Source organism: Gossypium hirsutum, chromosome D13, assembly GCF_007990345.1.
Source record: "Gossypium hirsutum isolate 1008001.06 chromosome D13, Gossypium_hirsutum_v2.1, whole genome shotgun sequence".
Classification (NCBI taxonomy): Eukaryota; Viridiplantae; Streptophyta; class Magnoliopsida; order Malvales; family Malvaceae; genus Gossypium; species Gossypium hirsutum.
In genome coordinates, this window is record NC_053449.1 from 45507036 (window position 1) to 45520530 (window position 13495).

At 35.6% G+C, this 13495-nt stretch overlaps 1 protein-coding gene across 2 annotated transcripts; it reads right to left on the bottom strand.

The window, feature by feature from the left end:
- Window positions 1-246: 246 nt before the first annotated feature.
- LOC121225078 (protein BCCIP homolog) lies at window positions 247-3865 on the bottom strand. 2 transcript variants are annotated; one of them, XM_041108937.1, is made up of 10 exons: window positions 3730-3865; window positions 3369-3484; window positions 2782-2936; window positions 2580-2650; window positions 2256-2480; window positions 1370-1579; window positions 1188-1253; window positions 1012-1101; window positions 848-904; window positions 247-645 (listed from the first exon to the last, which is right to left on the bottom strand). In XM_041108937.1, the coding sequence occupies exons 3-10, from the start codon at window positions 2921-2923 to the stop codon at window positions 547-549; spliced, it is 960 nt and encodes a 319-aa protein (XP_040964871.1). In that variant the 5' UTR covers window positions 2924-2936; window positions 3369-3484; window positions 3730-3865; the 3' UTR covers window positions 247-546. The 2 variants fall into 2 exon arrangements, with proteins under 2 accessions (XP_040964871.1, XP_040964870.1); XM_041108936.1 differs by having other exon boundaries at window positions 3369-3864.
- Between the last annotated feature and the right edge of the window lie 9630 nt (window positions 3866-13495).

Genomic DNA, 13495 nt, shown 5'->3' on the forward strand with positions numbered 1-13495 from the left:
TATCCGTTGGGTATTTCTTTTAACTGTTGTCTTCCTTATAGCTAATATTTTATAATTATTTCAAATAATTAAAATCATTTCATTTGGAAACTATATAATTCATAATTTTACATGTTATTAACAATGCTCAACCGGGTTATAAGTAGGGATGACAAAAAAGAAAACCTAAATCCAACATCCGACCCAATCCATTAGAATCGGATTTTTTTTTTTGAAAAATTGAGTTCAAGTTGAATCAATATCAAATTTGAGGAAATCCACCGTGCCCAGCCCTAAGATATTTAAAGGGTCCTTGAAGGATCTTAAGTCACAAACATAAATAGCTTTTATATCACAACAAAATTCATTCCATCAAAAATGTCACCTAAATCAGGTCCAAGTGTTCGCTATGCTTCCAAATTGGAGTCTGATTCTTACCTTCCTGCAACTCCTCCATTATCGGGTTGCATCTTCAACATTTATCGGAACAGAAAACTCGTGCAAAATCGTTTAAGTTAGAAATACAGTACTTAAAGTGTCAAAAATTTTGCATTCTTTCAACGAGATTCAAGATTCATTTATCAATGCATGCAATTGTTGTCGGAATGAGGAAATGTCTTCTGCTTTGACAGCCATAACGATCCCTGTTAGCTGGTAATTTTTTAGCTGCAAAAAAGATCGACCGTTGGAAGATAATTATAGTTATTGATCAAAAACAAGAATACAAAGGTAATTATACCCCATTGGTCTGAAAAAGAACGGTAAAGACAAGTTAATGAACTATCAAAATTTTAGATCTCAAAAACAGAATTTAGAGATGAACTAAAATGGATCGATGATGATAAATTTGATGTTGAGTTCTACTAACCTCATGAGTTGCAACCTGTTGAGTTTGCAATGGAAAAAGGAAGGACCACATGCTCAGCTGAAATGCGTTTTAAAAGGAAATCATTAAAATGTAAAAACGAAAACAAACCAATAGACACGTAAAACATATGGCATTACACATTACATGGATCAAAGAATCAATACCTTATGCAAAATCTCATCTTCAGGCTTAATATATACGAAAGCCTCATCTTTGTCAGTGCTTGAAGACCTTTTCTGATTTGCATTCTTGTGCTGTAGACTCAGCTCGAAAGTCAGGGAAAGAATAATCAAAATATGCTCATATGAAATGTAAAAGCAGCACAAGAAAGATCTTATACCTTGTAAAATTTGCTTACTACTACGTAAAATTTGAACCGGAAGGAATTACGCAACTCCTCTGTGGGCTTCAAAAAGTGAAACAAGAACATATATATATATAAGTTTACTATCAATAAGGTCTTTTGGTAGAAAAAGAAGACAATACTTTTTATTAAGTATAACACATTACTCAAAATCTAACCTCATCTTCGGTAGCCCATGAAATTTCATCAAAGAGTGCATCATAAAGAGGCGGCAAGAGTTCAGGAGGAAGGTTCACGACACATTGGGAAACCAGGAGACCCACTTTCTGTGCTTCATCTCCCAAAAGTGATCTCAAGTTTCCTATTTTATCTTTCTCATGGCATATGTTAAGAAGGAACTCCTTGAGCTCTGTAATACATTTGTGATCCTAGCGAACAACATTCACAACATTTTAGCTACACCATTTGGTATATAAGGGTTTCGCATGTTGACACAAGAAATAGCACCTCAACAGATAAACTTTATCGAAGAACCCACAGTTCGAGAAGGAATAAAAGATATTTAGCCTTTAGGTAGGCATCAACCACCAGTACAACAAGAAAGATTCATTTAAAAGTTTTGTTTGTTTGTGTTACCTAGACTCAGGTGTGAGTGTTGGATTACGAGAAGGATAAAAAATGGGTATGTTCAAATTTTTTTCAAGATTTCCATGTATTTGAAATGTACTTAGAAGATCATATTCTCATACCTATATCCAAATATGCCTCAGATGCAGTCACTTTAAGAACAATGAAAAGAAAGACCCAACATAGTTGTCTACTACCTGATCTATCACATCGAATGATATTGGTCATTTAACTTGGTCCATTATTCTCGCTATGGGATTTTAACTAAGATTCTATACAATCAAGTACAAGGTGACTATTTAATCTATTCCAACAATGGCAAAACCAGGATGGTGCAATATTTAGCAGATCAATGGTATGGGTTACCTTTTAGTATATCAATTTCAAGTTAGGGTCAGTAAATTAATCTTGCCAATAGGAAACAGTTCAACAAAGAACAGTTAACAGCCATTCAGATCAAAAGAATAACTTTCTTACCTTGTATCTCCCCAAGTTAAGGGCAGTAATTATAGAAAAAACTCCATTGTCTTCATCATCCTCTAATTTAACAACAGTTCCAACGGTGGTTTGTCCCAATATCAAGTCTACAAAACCGCTCAAATCCCATTGCTTGTTATTAAGGTAGGATTGCAGCAATGTTTTCACACCATGAAAATCATCTGGTTTTGGGTCAAAGAATGCAAAATCTGCTTGGACAACTCCCTTTTAAAGACAGAAGGAGAAAGAAAAGGGACAAATTAACTAAAAACCTTTAGACATATTTCATAGTATAATCAACGTTACCTGTAATTAAGTACTTACATCAAATTCTTCATCCTCAGATGACACGGATTGTCTGTCTACGTTTTTTAACTTCTCCTTAAATTCATCACCTACAGTTTAGGCCAGAAAATAATAAGAATGCAAAAATCGAAAATACCGGTAAAAGTCAAGCAGATAACAGCAACAGAAAAGCAATTATTTATCACTTTAAGCACACACAAAATAAAGAAAAAAAACAAACCAGCAGATTGCTGCATGGCATCGTGCATGTGATGCTTAACCAGGTAAGCAGTAGCAACTCGAGCAACAGAACGAGCAAATGGTGAGAAAGTTAAAGGCTGAACTGGTAACAATCTATGATGCCTAGCTGGTTTCCGCGGCATCTTCGTTAATCAGCTGAAAAGTTGGCAGCAAATCAAGGGTTAGTAGTGTGTATAAACACACACATACATTTATAGATTTTGCAGAAAAGGTGCCGAATCAAAGACCTTAAATCCCTAGCCTGATAAAATAATTTATTCTATGATTACATATTCTTGTACCTTCTTTTTTCAGATTTTACTAATGCATTGGCAATTGATCATTTACAGAACAAAGTATCTTACTTTACTCAACTTTAAAGTTAGCATAAAGCATTTTAGAAAAAAAACCTACAATTTTAAACATCAGATACTAATATTCAAAAATTAATTACACATTCAAACAGCACTAAGCTAAGTACTTTTACTTTCACCATTGAAATACAGCTTAAGCTCAGCTGAACAAAACCAAATTCAAATAAAAGATAAATAAAATGGATAAAAAAAAAGAGTTGGAATTTATGCATACCTTTGGCAAAATATGAGCAAAGCTTAGGCTTTTAGAGCGGTTTCTAAAGGAAAAAAGGACCGTAGCTTTCGTCGTCGTTGTTTGTTTTTCAGAGGAGATTCTAGCGAACAGCGCCGCTGTGGCAAAAGCGAAGGAATAAAGAGATACAGCCGAGGAAGCAGCGACAAGAGTGATGGTTTTAATTGGAGTATGAATTTTAACAGATTTTTAGGCATTTTTGCCCTGAACTTCAACTATAAGAAAACTCGAGTAAGACCTTAAAGGTTCGAATATGCACTAATAAAACTCGAGTAAGACCTTAAAGGTTCGAATATACACTAATCAAATTCCAATAGGACAAAAGAATTACACAAAAATGTACCTTTTTTAGCACTCCTGAAAAATAATTTCACCCTAAATTAGCAAAAACAAAGATGTATTTGTCTTTACAGGAATAAAAGCATAAACATTATAAACATAAAAATGAACAAGGAAAGATACAGAATAGAACTTACATGAAAATGAAACAGTTTTATACATACATATATAGGCATTTTTCATATTTAAGTTAAAATGTACTCATCTTTGTATATTGAGAAAAGAAGTAAAAAGACCTCTCTAGTACCTCTCAATTTTGATATTGAGCAAATTGATCACTCTAAAAACTCAGAACAATTTAATCCCTATCAATTTCGACAATAAGCAACTAAGAACAACTAATCACAACTTAATATTTTTCTTCAAAGTTAACGCATTCTATCAATTTAGTATTTGATTAACAAATTTAGCTCACAACATTTATGTACTTTGTGAACATTTACAATATATAAACATCGAGAGCTATATTTGTTATTATAACAATCAAAATAATGTACAATTGACGGAAAACAGTAATGCCAAGATTAATCCTCTTTAGTTGTTCACTTTCAAATTTGATAGGAAATAAATTGCTCCAATTTTTTGTGAACATTTTCCTCAATATTTTCTTAAAAATCTGAATTAAGGGCACCAAGTTTGAGATTGGGGTAAAGAAAACCCTAAAAAATCCGAATTTAATGGATCCAAAAGCAACAAGGAATTAACTCAAGAACAGTTCACAATTACACTACCCAATTACCACAAATAGCTAATTTTACCTCAAGAAGAAGAACAACAACAAAATTTTTTTGCTAAAAACATCTTTAAGTGACAAGTTCCTAAAGAAATCGGCAGACTGAACCCTAAACAGGAAGGCGTAACAATGAATATTCGTAAGAAAGAATAGACATAAAAAAAATACCTCTGATTGAAGAGAGAAAGGTGACGATCGCCGTGGAGATTGGCGGTTGTTACAATAAGCAGATTTTTCAGTGTATAAAGCTTATTTTTTCATTCTTCAAACAGTGGAAATTCAAGTGTCGAGAATACGAAGGATTCAAGTTTTAGGGTTTTTCTTAAATTAGGTAAAAATACCGAAATTAAAAAAAAATTTACGTCCGAATTTCGGGTAATTTACACACAAAAAAATCCTTTTTTTTTAAATTATCGAAATGGGCCCATCATTTAATTATTTACCAGAATGGTCCATTTTCCGTCAAATCGCGTCCACGTCAGCGCGATGTCAGGTGACGCGCCAGCAAGTCGCTGCCACGTCAGCAAAGCGCGCTGATGTGGCCGCGATTTGTCCCGCGCATGAACAATGCTGCAACGGTCAAAAATTTGACCGTTGCCCCCCCCCAACGGTAAAAAAAATTATAAATACCCCCCACCCCTTTTTTTTTCACAAACTAACCATCTCTCAAATTTCCTCTCAATTTCCTTCCAAAATTCTCTCAAATCCATATTTAATTTCAATTTTCTCTCAAGTTCCTCTTAAATTTCTTTTAACTCTCATTTTTAAATTTCTCTTAACTCTCTTAAATTTGTACGATTTCAGCAATGGCCGGAGAATTGACTCGTCTTGATAAGCATCACATATCGGTGGAACAAATGAAAATGGTAAGTATTAAATTTAATTTTTAAATATTATTTAAGAATTTTTTATTTATGCATTTTTAGATAATTATTAATTTATTATTTGTTATAAAAGTCTGTAGATCAGTTGTTGGAATGCAATATCCGGAATATGCATGGTCCTCCATCACCGTTGGTAGAGAACTACCTGCGGGAAGCGAGTTTTTGGCACGTGGCGACGGTAGGCCGGGGATGCAAGGTGGACCCGAAACTAATCAGTGCGTTGATCAAGAGGTGGAGACCCGAGACGCACATATTCCATCTTCCATGTGGAGAGTGCACTATCACTCTAGAAGATGTCAGTCTGCAATTGGGATTGCTAGTGGACGGGTACCCAATCACCGGGTCTACCCAATCTAGCGATTGGGGAGCGGTGTGCTACGAGCTTTTGGGCGCTATTCCGGAGAAAATGGAGGGAGGTAAGATCGAGATGGGCTGGTTACGTAACACATTCCTTGATTCGAATGAAGATTCAACCGAAAATGAAAGAACCCGATATGCTCGGGCATACATTCTTCAATTAATTAGAGGTTATCTGATGCCCGACATGTCACGGAGCCGCGTACATCTAAGATGGCTGCTGAAACTCGTCGATTTTAGAGCAGCTGGTGAATTGAGTTGGGGGTCTGCCGTCTTGGCAACGTTATATCGGGAGATGTGTGGGGCGACGCGACCGAGGAGAGCAAAAATCGGAGGTTGCCTGTCACTACTACAGTCATAGTCACGGTTTCGCTTTCCATTTCTACGTCCTCAAGTGGACCACCCATATACATTTCCACTCATAATGAGGTAAATTTTATATTAGATTTTACAATTATTATGTAGAGTTTTAAAAATAAAAGTATGCTAAAAATTTATTTAATTAGGTGGAACCATCCGGCAAGTCATGCTCGATTACCTACCTCTCTTGAAGATATACGGCTTTTATTGGACCAACGGTCGGAAGCACAAGTAAGTATTAAATAAAATAGATATTTTCATACAAGTAATTATGTATATAACTAATATTTCTATCATGTTCATATAGTTTCAATGGACACCATACGAAGATCGGACAATTCGGGCAGTAATTCAGGAAGAGTTCTTACAAAATCCACAAGCTTGGCACGTGAAAGTCGTGTTGATCAACTATGCAACCGTGGAGCCGCACCAATCAGACAGAGTGCTACGACAGTTTGGATGTAGACAACCGATTCCCGTGGATCCTGAAGTGTTTGACGATCAACACAAAGTCGACCTTCGACAATTGAATACGGATTGGCCGAGATACTGGTCCTAGTACATGAAAATGTGGGAAGATCAGTATGAATATATACCTACTCAGGAACCAATCATCGTTCCGTAGTTAGCATGCGTTCCAGAATACATGCCATGGTTTAAGATCCATGGCAAGCCGTATTTACTGATGCTAGAGGAGAGGCAGCGTCAAATACGTGTCGAAAGGGAAAGGCGTTGGCCTCTAAATCCAAGACGACAAGATGACGAAGGTAGCCCCTCAACGAGGCCCAGACATTCACCCGACTCATCATCAGTGGCCATGCAATCACCAGGCCCAACGAGAGTACCGACACAGTCACCCGACCCAGCAGTTCAACCGATGATACCCACGTAACTGCCTTTTCAGATGATGCCAGGTACGTTTCCTAACCCTTATATGTATCCTTTTCCGAGTACTATGGCAGGTTGGAGCCAAATGCCCGGTTCAGCTCTATTTCCTGTTATGCCGAGTGGACCGCCGATGTATAGGCCAGCAGCGCACGAGGGATCGTAAGAGGGGCTGTTGGGGAGCTCTCCTTTTTACCAATCCCCACCAACGTATAGGTTTCAAACACCGTCGCCGTTCATGATGCAAACACCTCCACATACACTATTCTTTAAAGGTGGATCATCGTCCCAAGTCCGACAACCAGATGCCGTACCGGAAGAACCAAAATCCCCGCTGGAGGAACAACAATTGTTATCGGAAGCTAGAGAAAGGAGGAATCCAGCGCGTAATCGTCGACGGCCGCCATGTGGCACTGAATCCCCCGGGCATAGACATTGATTGCCGAAAAATGGACCATTCCGGTAAATAATTAAATAATGGGCCCATTTCGATAATTTAAAAAAAAAGAGCTTTTTTGTGTAAATTGCCCCCTAATTTCCCAAGGCAGAATGAGAAAAGCCTTTTTTTCAAAAAAACATATTATTTTTAATACATTAGTTTTTTTTGTCAGTTTAACTGTTAATAAATTTTTTTCAATTTTTCTTATACTCAGTAATCAGTATTTGCATTTTTTATTTAATATTATTTTATTTTTAAAAAAAATTTAATTAATAATTATTTTATTTATATAAATAAAATGATAAATAAGTAATTATATAATAAATATATATGTTATATATATCGTTATGTTAAAATATATATAAATAAAGAGATTATTAATTAAAAATATTACTAACATAACGATATATATAAAATATATTTTTATTATATAATTATATAATTTTTATTTTTATTATATAATTATATAATTATATAATTTTTATTTTATTTATATAAATAAAAATGTATTAATTAAAAAAACTTTAAAATAATATATTTATTAATTAAAAAATAAAAAATAAAATAACATTAAATAAAAAATACAAATATGAGTAGGAAAAGAATCGAACCTGAATCTTAAAAACAAAACCACTAACCTTTAACAATCTAACTAAAAAACCAGTGCATTAAAAAAAACATTTTGTAAAAAGTGTTTTTTGAAAAGTACTTTTTTAATATGCGTTTTTTGTTTCTTTCTTTAAAATCGAATTATTACCGTGATTTTTTTATTTTTTTTATTTTGACATTTTTACCTAATTTTCCCTTTTTTTCTCATTCAAAAAATTATCATTTCACTATGCTTTACGCTTTTAAATTGTGTCTCAAAATTGTTCATCACAATAGAAACATATAGCTAGAGAAAGGGTATTCTATAGTGTTCAAGGGCAAGGAGTGTCAAATCAGTGATCCAAGTGGATCCAAGCTCATGGCAGTCACTATGGCTAATAAAAGCTTTGTTGTTGATTGGACAAATGGCTCAGACATTGCCTATACAGCCACAACTGATGAATCCAAGCTTTGGCATCAAAGACTTGGTCATGTCAACTACAGATCAATGGATCAACTATCCAGAGAAGACTTGGCTGAAAACTTCATTGGTTCAGTTGAAAAATAAAAGGTTTGTGAAGTATGCCAGCTAAGAAAGAAAACTAAGCTCCTATTTCTTTCAAATCAGGCCTGGAGAGCCTCTGAAAGGCTGCAGCTCGTGCACATTGATGTGTGTGGCCCTATGAAGACCAATTCACTGAATAGAAGTAGGTACTTCATTCTGTTTATTGATGATTTTTCAAGATTTTGCTGGATTTATTTCTTGAAACAGAAATCAGAGGTAGGCTCAGTGTTTTCAAAGCTCAAGATTGCTGCTGAAACTGAAACAGGCTGCAAGCTCAAGACCATAAGGTCTGACAACGGGACTGAGTACACCTCAGCCTAGTTCCAGGCCTTTTGTGATGAGGCAGGCATCAAACACCAGCTCACCAACACCTATATTCCTCAATAAAATGGTGTAAGTGAGAGGAAGAACAGGAGCTTGATGGATATGGCTAGATGTCTACTGTTTGAGAAGAATTTGCCTAAAACCTTGTGGGTTGAGGCAGTTAACACTGCTGTGTACATCCAAAATATGCTTCCTACCAAGGCCTTGGATCACAAAACTCCTTTTGAGGTCTGGTTTGGATTCAAGCCATCATTGGCTCACCTAAAGGTCTTTGGTTGTATTTGCTATGCACATGTGCCTGCTGTTAAAAGGGATAAGCTGGCTAAAAGAGTTCGACCTGGTATTTTGGTGGGCTACAGTACAGTCAAAAAAGGTTATAGGATCTTGAATCCTTCAACAAGCAAAGTGTCTATAAGCAGAGATGTGGTGTTTGATGAGAAGTTACGCTGGAATTGGGAAAATAATGAGCCATAGGCAGTTTCTGAAGACCTTGTAACAGACCAAACTAAGCCAGATCAAAATCATCCTGAAATGGACATTGATAATAAACCAGTCAGAGGTATTAGACCATTGGTTGAGATTTATGAAAGAGCTCAAGTAGCCATAGCTGAACCAAGCTGTTTTAAAGAGGCTGAAGCTCAACAATGGTGGAAGCAAGCAATGGCTGATGAAATCAGCATGATTGAGAAGAATCAGACTTGGGAACTGGTTGAAAGACCAGTCAAAAGGAAGATTATTGGGGTGAAATGGGTTTATCGAGCCAAGCATAATGCTGATGGGAGCTTGAATAAGCTGAAAGTAAGGTTGGTTGTTAAGGGGTTTAGCTAGAAGTATAGTCTGGATTACCTGGAGACCTTTGCACCAGTGGCCAGGCTAGACACCATCAGACTGCTGATTGCCTTAGCAGCACAAATGCAGTGGAAAATATTCCAACTCGATGTGAAGTTAGCCTTCCTCGATGGATTTCTTAAGGAAGAAATCTATGTTGAACAACCACAGGGCTTTGAAGTAGCTGGTAAAGAACACATGGTCTACAAACTGAAGAAAGTTTTGTATGGCTTGAAACAGGCTCCAAGGGTCTGGTATAGTAGGATCGATAGCTACCTGGTTAGTTTGGGATTTGAAAGAAGCAAGAGTGAGCCAACATTGCATGTCAAGAAGGAAGGGGTACAAACACAGCTCATTGTGTCCCTGTATGTTGATGACTTGTTGGTGATAGGAGGAGACCAAGCAATGCTGATTGATTTCAAGACCAAAATGCAGCAGATGTTTGAGATGTCTGATCTAGGAAGGATGACCTATTTTCTTGGCATACAAGTGACACAGATGTACAATAGGATATTCCTAAGTCAGAAAGCCTTTGCCTCCAAGATTCTAACCAAGTTCTCAATGCAAAATAGCAAAGTAACCAATACTTCAATTGCTGTTGGAGAGAAGCTATCGAGTTATGGTGATTTTGAGAAGGTTTGTGAAACAACCTACAGGAGCTTAGTTAGTTGTTTGTTGTATCTGACAACCACTAGGCCTGACATTATGTTTCTTGTAAGTTTGCTTTCAAGGTTCTTGCATTGTAGCAATGAGAAGCACTTTCAAGCTGCAAAAAGAGTGCTCAGGTATGTCAAGGGTACATTAAGCCATGGCTTGATGTATAGCTAAGCTAAAAGACTGAAGTTAGTAGGCTACACTGATAGTGACTGGGCTGGTTTGATGGATGACATGAAAAGCACCTCAGGATATGCTTTCAATCTTGGTTCAGCCATGTTTTGTTGGAGCTCGAAGAAGCAAACACTAGTTGCTCAATCTACTGCTAAAGCCGAGTATGTTGCAGCTACAAGTGTTGTCAATCAAGCCATTTGGCTAAGAAAAATAATGGCTGACTTGAATGTGTATCAAAGGGAAGCAACAGAGATCTTTTGTGATAATCAATCTGGTGTTGCAATTGCAAAAAATCCAGTGTTCCATGGAAGAACAAAGCATTTCAGCATCAAACTCCATGTTAGGGGTGAGCATTCGATCGAATCGAATCGAATCGAATTGAATCAAAAATTTTCGAGTTAATCGAGTTTTTGAATCTCATTTTATCATCCTAACTTTATTTGAAGTTTTCTCGAATCGAGTCGAGTGAGATGGAATTCGAATCGAATCGAATCAAATATATTTGTTCGAGTTAAATTTTAAAAAATAATTTGGGGTCCTTGTAACTATTGTCACCCATCGTAATAAAATTTGTCCACCTTAATCAAATTTTTTATTAACTTTCATCACCTCATAATTTATTTATTAATTTTTTATATACTGGTTAGCTTCTTTACTTGCTTAGTTGTTTCAATTATCTTTAGATTCTTGTCACTATGTATTTTGGAATTAAAAAATATATTAAATGTAAAAATATGATTTTTTTAATAAAAGTTATTTTAAAAATAAAATGTGAAATTGATACCAATATAAAATTTTAACACGAATATTTTATGGCATAATTAATAATTCAATTTTAATATAAATATTCAATATGACTAAACAATTCAATAATATAAATAATATAAAATGTGAAATTTAATTTAATAATATAAATAGTAGATATAAATAAAATTATTACTATTTGTGTTTAGTGATTTTTTTTGAGATAATTTTGATTTTTTATTTGAGAGTAAAGGGTGAGAAATAAAAGTTTAGAGGAAAAATAAAAAGTTTTTGTGAATAAAAGTTTGAGGGAATAAAAGTTTGAGGGAAAGTAAATAGGGGGAGTGAAATTTTGGAGGGAAAATATTAAAAAAAAATTGGAGGGGGGAGGGTTTGAGATAGATGGGAGGTGGAATGGGAGGGGAATAAAAGTTTTAGGGGAAAAGTGAGAGAGAGTAAAAATTTTAGGGGGGAAATAAAAGGTTTTGAGGGTTTTTGGGAGTAAAATTTTGAGAAAAAGTAAATGGGAGAGTAAAATTTTGGTGGGAAATAGATTTTGGGTAGATTGGGAGGTTGGGAGGGGAGGGGAGTAAAAGTTTTGGGGGGAAAGTGGGAAGGAGTAAAAGTTTTGAAGGAAAAGTAAAAAGGTTTGAGAGTTTGGGGTAAAAATATAAAATATTATAGTTTGATATTCGAATTATTCGAATTCGAAAACTCAACCTTGATTCGAACTCGAAATTCAAAAAAAAATCGAGTTGATTCGAATAACTCGATTAACTCGAATAACTCGATTTGTTTAACTCGAAATTCAATTTTTTTTCAATTTTTTCGACTCGAATCGAGTTTTGCTCACCTCTACTCCATGTTGTTAGAGAAATGGAGCAAGCATAGGAAGTGAAACTGATTCATTGCAATTCAGAGAATCAACTTGCTGACATTTTGACAAAGGCCCTTAGTATAACAAAGTTTAAGCACTTAAGGAAGAAATTAGGAGTTTGCAACATGCTAACCAGGGAGGAGTGTTGAAGGTTGGTCAGCATGTAGCAAAGAAGCAAACAACAAGCAGGCCATGAAGATCGAACCATGCAGAAGCTGCTAGAGTAAGTGCAACTATTCCTTTTCAGTTTATTTTGTATTCTTAAGTTGATGTGATGCATTTTTGTTCATTTTGAACTATGTTAGGTTAATGATTGATGTAATTTGTTGACGAATGAGCTGTTAACTCAGCTTTGTTTAAGTGTGCAAGCTTGTTTTTGCAAGTTTCAATGTATTAGTGGTAGTAGGTAGCAATTAGGTGACCATATATTGATTTTGACAAGCAAATTGCTTGGTTTATGTATTGTTATGCCATTGTTCAAAGTTGAATGAAATATATCAATTTTTGTTCCAATACTCTCTATTGTTCTTTGTTTTTCTTTTCAATTTTCTGTCTTGAAAATATGTTGTTTCTTCAGCAAGAATCGAGCCTTGCTGCTCAAGTCTCAGCCAACTTATCTGTTCTTTGTTCTTAAAACCAACACAGGTGCAGACCCTGCTGATGGGGAAGTTCACCATTTGACAGTAGACTACAGCAAAAAAACCGTTAACAATTGATCCTAAATTCCGTCAGCAGTTTAGTCAGCATCTCGATGCCATTGGGCTTTTCCTGGAGCAGAAGTTTGGCTGCCCCCAAGATGTTGAAGGATGTCTTCTCGGGGAAGATATTTATGTGGTTCAGACACGCTCCCAACCCCACTAATGGCCAGTAGCTTATCAGGCATCTAATTAGACTGTCATCCACATTGAAAATAAGCACTTCCAATCTTTGGCAATGCAAGCATTGTCTTCGTTTTCAAGCGTTCCACGCTTTACATACCCAGTATGTAAGCGGTTTTAAGCTACCTATGTTCGCATATAAAGTATAGATTGCGTAATCACAAGTTATAGATTACAAAACTTGTACATGGAAGCTGAAAGACGAGGTTATATCAATCTCGAGGTACTGCTAATATGTCAAGTAGTTTATGTTTATTATTTAAAGACAGTCGAATAAGGGTTGTCCCTGCAGGTTCGGTCTATTGTTTTTGCCAGTCAGTTTATGTAAATCTGAGGATGGCCATTGAATCGAGGAAATCTCGATCTTGTGGATGTCTTCTTCAACTTTGAGAATGAAAGGTAACCCCATAATTCTTTTGTTATTGCAGTTCGCTGATAAGCATCAATGTCCCTACTTTTTGCTTATTGTTTAAGTTGGAA